The 9555-nt window shown below is 36.9% G+C and overlaps 1 protein-coding gene across 3 annotated transcripts; it reads right to left on the bottom strand.

Moving 5' to 3' along the window:
- Positions 1–2969: 2969 nt before the first annotated feature.
- On the bottom strand, positions 2970–9086 carry LOC103719741. 3 transcript variants are annotated; one of them, XM_039132347.1, is made up of 5 exons: positions 8312–9086; positions 7428–7606; positions 6254–6716; positions 3486–3764; positions 2970–3372 (listed from the first exon to the last, which is right to left on the bottom strand). In XM_039132347.1, exons 2-5 carry the CDS (start codon positions 7445–7447, stop codon positions 3355–3357), a joined length of 780 nt encoding a protein of 259 aa, XP_038988275.1. In that variant the 5' UTR covers positions 7448–7606; positions 8312–9086; the 3' UTR covers positions 2970–3354. The 3 variants fall into 3 exon arrangements, with proteins under 3 accessions (XP_038988275.1, XP_038988274.1, XP_038988276.1); XM_039132346.1 differs by having other exon boundaries at positions 3483–3764; positions 8312–9084; XM_039132348.1 differs by lacking the exon at positions 7428–7606 and having other exon boundaries at positions 3483–3764; positions 8312–9081.
- Positions 9087–9555: the final 469 nt, after the last annotated feature.

Genomic DNA, 9555 nt, shown 5'->3' on the forward strand with positions numbered 1-9555 from the left:
AAGGTCCTTCTATACATGAAATGCAAAACATTGCGATTTGTCTACAGTAACCTTTAATACTCGAATAGAGAGCGAATTCTTCAAGTGTAATGTTGGTTTTCAGAAGTAACTATGTGGATCTCTTGCAACTAATAACTAGAAACTTAATAAAGAACAAAGACTTCCTTTGAAGAGGGGAGCTATGAGAATTATCAGCGCACAGTATGGAATATATTGGCACGAAATAATTTACTATATATGATAGAATGTTGATTTCCTTCTTGTTAGATGTAAAATCAGGATCAAATAGCACTCTTTTTTGTCAAGAAAAGGAAGACACACAATTCTGCCTCTGTTTTTGAGATCATATAGGAACTAAAGATTAGGTGTTAATTGATGTATATTAGATCAGTTTGCGACTGTACATATACAAGGTTTCAAGTTTCTACCTTGCTAGATAATGCAAATTAGTTGTAAAACAAAGAATTTAAGATAAAAGGGATGAAATATAATCTAGTCTGACTGAAGTACGAGGCAATGCAGATATGCTTGTTATTTTTGTTCCATAAAGGATGCTAGTAGTGCCGTTTGGTATCCAGAAAGTGGGCAAACATGAGCACCCAACCCAAGACCTTATCTGGTCCTTCCAAGAAGAATTTATTTCATGCACCTAAATTTGGATCCAATATAGGTCTGCTTTCCCAGTTGGTGCTAGATCTTGCAAGTTTTAGGCTTGTCTGACCCTGTCGTTCTTGACATGACCTACTGAGCCCAGGTAGCCTTAAATCCTTCCTCAGGTGCAAAACAGCGATAAAATATTCCTAAATTTGGGACCTGAAGCCAATTTGGACCACCATTCCTAAATCATAATGGGACTGATGATGCAGCCTATAAATTGACTCTGCCTAATTCTGAAAAGAAACAAGATAGTTCATAAGATGAAAATGCCGCAAGGATTCCAGCAGCCAAGCAAACAATTGAAACAACAAGAGATAAAAGAAAGGGAAGCCCAGTGATTTATAACCACACCTGCCTGCAAGAATCCAGAATGCTTACGATGCTGCCAAGTGAATTAAGAAAGAAGACAACAAGAGAAGTTAGAACACAATTTGGACCTTTCTATTCTCCTACATTGCTGTTAAATAGGGAGGATGAGAACATCTTCTCAATTCTTTAATATTTCAAACCTTTCTTGCTACCAAGCTCAGTCCAAGATCCTCACCAACCATCTCCTAAAATAAAGATGCGTCAAAACCTCTGAAGCGAGATTTCTCAGAAGTGGTGGGAGAAAAAATGGGAAAGGGAAGGACCTTGGTTGAGATTGCCATTGCAGCGGCCCAAAGAAGGAGCAAGAAGAGGAGAGCATGAGTAGATCTCCCCATGTCAAGATGAAGCTAAGATTGCAAGAATCTGATGTAGCTATTGCCAGTGGCACCCCCTCTCATAAGTTGGAGACCGTTAATTTGATGCCGGATGCTTGAACTGTAACTTGTTGAATTCAAAGCTTCAGAGGAAGGTTTCAGACTTTACTATGTGGGTATGTGGTCTGTACACAGTGTGTGTGTGTGTGTGTGTCTCGGACTGTATTTTGTACGAGCAAAAAGCAGCCACAGAATGCTTCCCTTGAGATTAGTGAACGGAGACGGAGAAGTTCTACAATGGTTGCCTTCGATCCATTGGCTACCTCATTTAAACAATTATATTGTCCTATAGCCTACCATATACCTAAGGAGGTCCAAAAATGATGATATGTAAATTTTTACTCCGTATCTAGCAGCTGCTTATCAATCAGGGGCATAACCAGAAAGAGCATTATCGAATTCTATACAATTTCAATTGCAGTATAAGATGTTGGAGGCTTGTGATATAGGGCATCATATTGTCTTCTATTTGTTATGCAAACATAATTCAGATATTACGTAATCCGGTCGGGGTTCCAACCATTCCCCACTGCCTTCGTGAAGATGGAACTTAAATCATCCAGTCTAACTGTTGATGCTGCCCAGGAATCAGACGTAGGGACTTCTCTTGTAACCTCTAAAACGAAGGCATAATGATCCAAAGGCAGATCTAAAGTACCTTGGCATCAACCAGAGCATGGTCAGGGTTCTGTCCGGGTAACGATCACCATTGATATACTCGAGAACTTATTTGCCTGCCATGTCCGTACAAACAAAAGTCTGCAGGTCAACTACTTAAATATTTAAGTTTTCAATTTTCAATTATTAGCAAAACACTTCTATTGTATTTTTTATACCATATTTTATTTATTTGTTTGTTTATTTTTGCTTTTGATACAAACCTAAAAATAAGTCCATGGATGGTGGGGCCAAAAGCTGATAAAAAACGGATTGGCTATCAATATATTCATAATCATATACTTTTATAGTTGGTGAATATAGATACGGATATTCAACAGATACAAAAACTTACATCTATATTTATTTTAAATAGATAATTAAATTTTATAATTATACAATTAAAAAAATATCAAATAGAAATAAATTAATCCATAATATAATTATATGATAATTTATTCTTTAAAAAAATATAAATATTAAATAATATTAAATAATATTAAATAGGATGACCGACAAAATTGGATATACATTATTGATATCCATATTTATTTTTCTTTGTTCATTGTTCAACATGGTATTAGAAAGAGACTCAAATTGTTATACCCACCCAAATTGAGGAGGATACAAACCCATCCATTTTCACCTCCATCTTACGCTGGTCTTCGACATTTCTGACCGTCATGTAGACTCACATCTGAACCAAGCATTTCAACCATCCAATGAAGCATAAATCAAGGCAATATCAAGGATCAAATTATCATAACATATTAGAACAAGAATTGTACCCTTTCCAGCTCTCCAGATCAGCAGTGCCAGAAAGCCTAGATAAAAACCTGGTGGTTTCAGTTCATGCGCCAGCAAAAAAATAGCACCATACACATACCATAGTCAACAGGGATAGCTCATCTATGATTCCAATCGGCATGAACTACTCAAACAACACTATTTGAATAACTAAATCACTTCAGTTATACTGAAAGGACGAGGAAACAAAAGCATCGTTGATAATGGTGAACATCACCAACCAACAAAAAGAGAATCCCAGTTCTGGAGTTTCAACAAAGATGGATCACAAAACTGTTCTGCACCCTGGCAGTTTTGATCTAATTCATAAGCAAAGAAAACCATTGCTTCACAGAATAAAGTTTCCACTCATGAGGCTTTGGAAACTTAAAGATGCACTGGAGCAATTGACTCGATGTAGAAGCTGCTTCCACACTTCAATTCTTGGGTCCTAACTGCATAGTCCAGGACCTCCACCTTTGACTGGTCACAATCATTTAATAGTGGTCTCTCATGAAGTGATTGCAACCTGCAAAGAGTTCACTTATGAACAGGAAAACAACAGCATCCATGCATGGTTCTGATCACGTGAGAACACAAAAAAGAAACCTAACAAGCAGAGTCATGAGAAAAGAGGACCTCCAAGTTTTGAGGATCAATTAGATTGCTGGCATTTCTCTTGTAAGCATGTTTCCTGTCACCACCACTCCCTCGAGAAGACTTGCCCTTGGCATGCTTGTGCTTGTAATAATCCTTCTTTGTGGCCTTAGGACGGTAGCGGTGACCCTTTACTGTGTGTGATTCAGATGTAGGTGGTGGGTCATAGACATCTGGCGACCATTTCACACGTAACTTCATTTTCGGGAGCATCCCCTCGTGGGAACGGCTTCCTTTCATGGCAGACACTAACTTTGAAACAGGCTGTCAAGAGACGAAGGTACAATCTAAATCATTACTAACCAGAATGCATTGTTAGAGATAATTTTCTGTTTTTGCTCCTCTCCTCCTGAGTAAGCTGAGATATCTAAATATTACACATACCCCTTCTTATCATGGAGAAACAAATGATAGGATTCATGAAAACAGAAGCATGCTTTAATAACATAGTCATGGTAATGTTTTGCTCATTGTCCAGCCATGCATATATTTGGAGGTGACTAGAGCCCATATACAATTCGCCTTTTGGTTACCAAGTTCCCTCGGCACTAGACAAATGTGCAGTGCAATGCGATCTAATGCCATGTTTCTTTGTCATATACTACTGGTCATTTAAGATAATGAACAAAGAAGAGATTGAAAAGAATACAATAGGGTAAGGATTTAGGAGGTAAATGGCCATCAGTGCAGAAAATCTTGGAGAAATTAAATAAAATTGTATAGTTGAAGTTGGCTATACAATTTGACATCTCAAAGTTTGCCAACTAATATCCGATATTTTGAAATTATCTCCGACCATCAAAATAATCTCAACCTATCATATTTCTTGAATCATTATCCAATACATGGTAGGCCTTGTCAATCAGCAGATCTCCATTGAAGGATCACTTCACAAATGAACCATGACTGACTCTTTTATCTAGTGGCTTAAAAGAAAGGAAAAATAATGCCAATCAAAATTTCTGCAAGGAAGTGCACTGTGTTTACTTCATAGCTTTTGGTAGTGATTCAAGCTTATTCAGAACATAAACATTTATATATGATATAAAACTCAAAATGGACGAAGGAAATTTTTAAGGTCTTTCAACAAACATGAGAAAAGATTAAAAAGAGTGCACAAGGCAATAATCAATAAACCATGGAAGGTTTCTTGTTATCTTGGTCAATTTTTACTATTGTTTGTTCTTAGTGACTTAGTTGCGATATTCTGGATTTTTTTAAAAAAAATAAAAAAACATATCACATAGCCTTTACATACAACTTGCAATGATATCAACTTTACTTTGTTCCTTTATTTTGAGAAGCAATGAAGCATTGTTCATGGATAACATTGTCCACTAAAAAATATTATTGCTTGAAATTTCACATACTGAAGACCTCATAAACATGAATATGTACTTACTACATATAAAGCTTATATAACATTAAGGTACTAATAAAACATGTTGCCGCCCCAACAAATCACGAGCACCATAATAATGAAATTTTTAAATCTAATACTTTCAGCTTCAGTTGCATAAATTCTTCGTGAAATGGGTTACAAAGTCCGAAGTCCCTAAAACACAATATGAAATTTAATCAATTAATATCTTTGGGAACAAGTTATAAAGACAAACAAAGGTGAGAACAAAAATAGGTAATTCAAAGAAATGGATGACAAAAGATTATGATCTCATCACAAGGCTTCTATGACATACAAATGATCCATCAATCATTCAAATGGATCTCTCCATGTAGTTGACCATATATCTTTTGTGTGTAAAGGCACTTGATCAACAGCCCAGTTCCCCAAGCTGGACAACATAAGCACCTAACAAGAAACATGTGAAAACAGTTCTTCCTAATCGACTAAATGTTCAAAATACATAACAAGAATTATGGGTTATCATTCTTTATGATCATAGATATAACTGTATTATAGCCTTCCGTTTGATGCTTGCTAACGACCTAGACATATGCAATTATGCTAAATAGCAAGATGGCTCCTAAATAGTGCAACCTGACAAACCTTACGACATGAGATTGCCAGAAGAGGCATAACCACATTCACATAATGAGCAGTCCAAAAGATATGGACAGGACAATAACATGGGTGACAATATGACACTCCAGCAATATCAATATCCATTGGCAGTAATGAATTTGCAAGAATCAAATGCAACAAAGTAGAACTCACATAGATCAGGTGATTAGTCATCTCACATGAATATTTTGTTATGATAGGTATTAAAACTGCAATGTAGAAAGTCTTATAATCCAGATCATGCATGTCAAATGATCCAATATCAACACAATTCATATTTCTTATATCAAATATTATAAACTAAATTATGTTCAGGTCAATAATGAAATTTATACACAATAATAAAGGTTACATTTTAAGATACAAAAATGGAATGCATTAAAAAAAAGTTTTAATTGACAAAATTATTTTTAAAAAGGGTGATTTGCAGGCAATAAAACAAAGGAATTATAGTTCATAATTTAAAATATTCAGCAACACTTAGATAACAGAAATGGAATGACAGTGAAGAGTAATCATTACATATGTCACAATCAATATAAGTGCTATAATATGATCAATTTGACACATCTTACCAGCCAATTTCTCTTCTTATGAAACATTGAAAAATGTCAGTGATCAATAACTACATTGAAACCCAATGTACCCTATAACATACTTGTGCTAAGCATCTATTCCAATAATTTAAACAAACAGCTACTTTCAACTCAAACAGACATGCAGAACTTACAGGCTTAGAAGAACTCCAGATATGCACCACCGGACTTGATAATCTCTCTCCTACATCTATGTCTAAAGGATGCAATTGCAACATTTCTGAACGTGACATCATTTCACATTTGCACAAACCATTCAACATATGTGTATTGACAGAGAAAGACTGCATCTCAGAGTCATTGCAGATCTCATGCTGATTTAAAGTGAGATTACTATCATTCAAGCACTCATCATGAATATGCAGGACTTCTTCAAGAGCAGTTCCAAGTTCTGGAATGATCAAATTATCATTCTCAGTTACACAATGAATGTCAAGATCCTCTAGAGATATTCCCTTCATAATCTTTTCCCTAATGCCATAAGTACATTGATCTTGTTCCATGCATGCATGCTTATAGTTATGACTGTGGAAACGTGAATTCAAGCCAACAGCTTCAGAAGTTGAACTTGGCATGGAACTTCCCATCCAGAGGCCACTGTGATAAAGTATGACAGGAGTTCATGTTAGAAAAAGCAAGTTTATCTCAACTCTACTGAATTTATCTCAACTCTACTAAATAGACATCAAAGAAAATGAGCTAGTTAGAAAAGGCAAATTTATCTCAACTCTACTAAATAGACATGAAATAAAATGAGCTATCTTATATCATTTTCATAACAACAAATATTGAAATAGTGTGATCAGAAAATTTAATGCAAAGCTTACTACAAGATCATCAAAGCCTTATCATACATGAAGGGAATAATTAGGTGGAATATTATCTGATGCCAGAACTACAAATATAAAGCATGCCAAATTGCCAACCTCCCTGTACTTCCTATTTGGCAATTAACAGAAATTCGGAAAAGTCACTATGAACTGGAATACCTGTAAGCCTATAGATGAGCTTTGATATGCCTTCTTGATACTTAAACACATGCTTGCATGGTAATGTACTTTAAATAATGACAAAGTAATTACTCGATAGATATTTTTCTCACTGTTAGGTATCCCATTTCCTATTATTACTTCATGTGTACACAAAAGCAAAAAAAAAGAAAAGGAAATAATTAATGAGCGGATATTATCGCCAAAGTTAGTTCAGTATTCAATGTTCCATTGCAGCAAAAGTAATTTCTGAAGCACATACATGATGCATAAGATATATTGAGAGAAACTGGAAACACAGCAGAAAATGGAAGCATACCCTGAGATAACCGAGCACATCGCAGGAACCCTAGTTAATGCATGCCTCAGTGTTAGGGTGTCCAGCAAATTAATGCATGCCTCAGTGTTAGGGTGTCCAGCAAATGCAAGATCTTCTTTTCAAATTCTTGTTCTAAAGTTACATGTATTGCAGCTTCAAAAAACAACCAATTTAGCAACCTGACCACAACAAGATGATGAAAGGCCAAATTTCAGTAGCTGAGGATGTTGAAGGTACTATTTTGAGTTGACCAGGGTTGCTGTACCTTAAGTTGCTATAACTGCAGATCCACGCAACTCCAGGCACTTAGCATTTTCAGTTACCTATACCCAGTGGGCTCTATAATATAGATTATACATCATATTTCACTTACCAACAGCCAAGCAGACCCTACTTTAGAGATTGCACATCATAAATAATGAAAAACGACCCTTCCTGTGGCCAGTGGCAACCATTGCTATCCTATGTGATCTCAATGATCAACATCCAACTACTGACCTCAGATTACATAAGGACCTTTTCAACTAACAAATCCTATGGCGGATCAGAACTCCATTCAACTCAATTTTGGTTATTATTGATCTAACACAAACCACTAGTGTAAGGCTTAGAAGGGCATGTCCTAAAACTCTGCCTGATATTTGACAAGAAAGACCTCCAATAATAGAAAAACAAATCAAAATGCGCAGGCTTAAGACAAGAATATGGAATGGGACCTTTCATATTAAATCAGAAAATGCTATGCGACACAAAATCATTCACCATAGAGAAAAAAGAACATTTTTTCTTGTTAAGATTCTATTCAAATTAAGGTACATAAAAAATACAACTGTACACAGATTCTACACTACACCAGATAAAGACAGGCAGTTGAGCTATATTACCTCGACGGAAAACTCTGTAATCTCCACCAATAAGAGCAAATAACTCAAAACCTGCACCGAAGCCCGAAGGAAACAATTCCGACGTTCCCCAAGCACGCTCAGATTCAGATCCAAGAATAAGGCGAAATGCCTCAAACGCTGAAACGGCGACGAAGAAGGAGAAGAAGAACAAGAAGACGAAGAAGAAAGAGAGGAGAAATCCCAAAGAACGAGGGTAATATCTACCCTTGGGGGCCTAATGTTAGCTGAGATTACCACGACGATTCCACTTCTCCAACTGTTTCAGACGATGGGAACAACTACTAGAACCGCTATGGTACGAGATCTGAGAGGGTACCGGAGCCGCGCCCGCTCGCCTCTGCAAGAATTCCCCGAGCACCGAAGGCATTGTCGATGCTCTTCGAATCCAAGAGCCAAACCCTAATCCACTTCTCTCAAGAAAGAACCCAACGCCGCGAGAACGAGAAATCTTCGACTTTCGGTCGATTGATCGGCTTCAAAGTTAGCCCATCAGAAGCGGAGGAGAGATCAGAGGAGGAGACGAATCGGATCGAGAGCGAGAATTCCTTGTAACGGGTGGGCGGGAGAAAGGGTAGCGCGAGAAAACGAGGGTTGCGGGGGTTTGGGCAACGCGGCGCGGCGCGATCTTGTTTTCCATCCTGATCTAAAATTGCGGCCGCACACGGCATTCCGAAGCCAACTCACAGATTTCGCATCCCGGCTGTTGGATTTGGCTGACGGCCGGCAGGGCATGTCGGCTCCTGACTCTCAGACCGTTGACATCTACCTTACTTTGGAATTAATATTTTATTTATTATTATTTTTTATATCTTAAAATATATAATTATATTTTTTAAAAAAATAAAATAACTAATGAAGCAGATGAGCTGATTAAGAGCCGGATCTCGAGCTTAAACTATACTTATTTTAATTAACCTTTGGACCAGAGGTATTTAAAATTTAACATTTTTTTTTGTGTGTCTAAGCTCGGCCTACGACCAACCCTATCAAACCAAGAAATGGATCAAGGAAGAAATATAGGGTGGCTTATCAAAGCAAAGTCATCTCGGTGTCTTTGCTATCGTGTTCTGTGATCAGGTCAAAAATCCCCTTCCAGTGCTGAATTGCTGTGTGGTTATCATTTTGAGTATTGATATAAGCCATGCTATTTTTTTCCTGAAATAATCACTCATTGAAAGCATTTCATGAAAACCAGCCACCATAATAGAGTGTACTTCTCTGCA

This window comes from Phoenix dactylifera, chromosome 12 (assembly GCF_009389715.1).
Source record: "Phoenix dactylifera cultivar Barhee BC4 chromosome 12, palm_55x_up_171113_PBpolish2nd_filt_p, whole genome shotgun sequence".
NCBI lineage: Eukaryota > Viridiplantae > Streptophyta > Magnoliopsida > Arecales > Arecaceae > Phoenix > Phoenix dactylifera.

What these genes read in the sequence shown, in the direction of transcription:
- LOC103719741 (XM_039132346.1), bottom strand. Translation starts at nt 7,447, where the DNA reads ATGTGCTCGGTTATCTCAGG. An exon ending in ATGTGCTCGGTTATCTCAGG is followed by an intron (nt 6,717 to 7,427) that starts GTATGCTTCCAT and finishes ACTTTATCACAG; the next exon opens with TGGCCTCTGGATGGGAAGTT. An exon ending in TCTGGAGTTCTTCTAAGCCT is followed by an intron (nt 3,765 to 6,253) that starts GTAAGTTCTGCA and finishes GTCTCTTGACAG; the next exon opens with CCTGTTTCAAAGTTAGTGTC.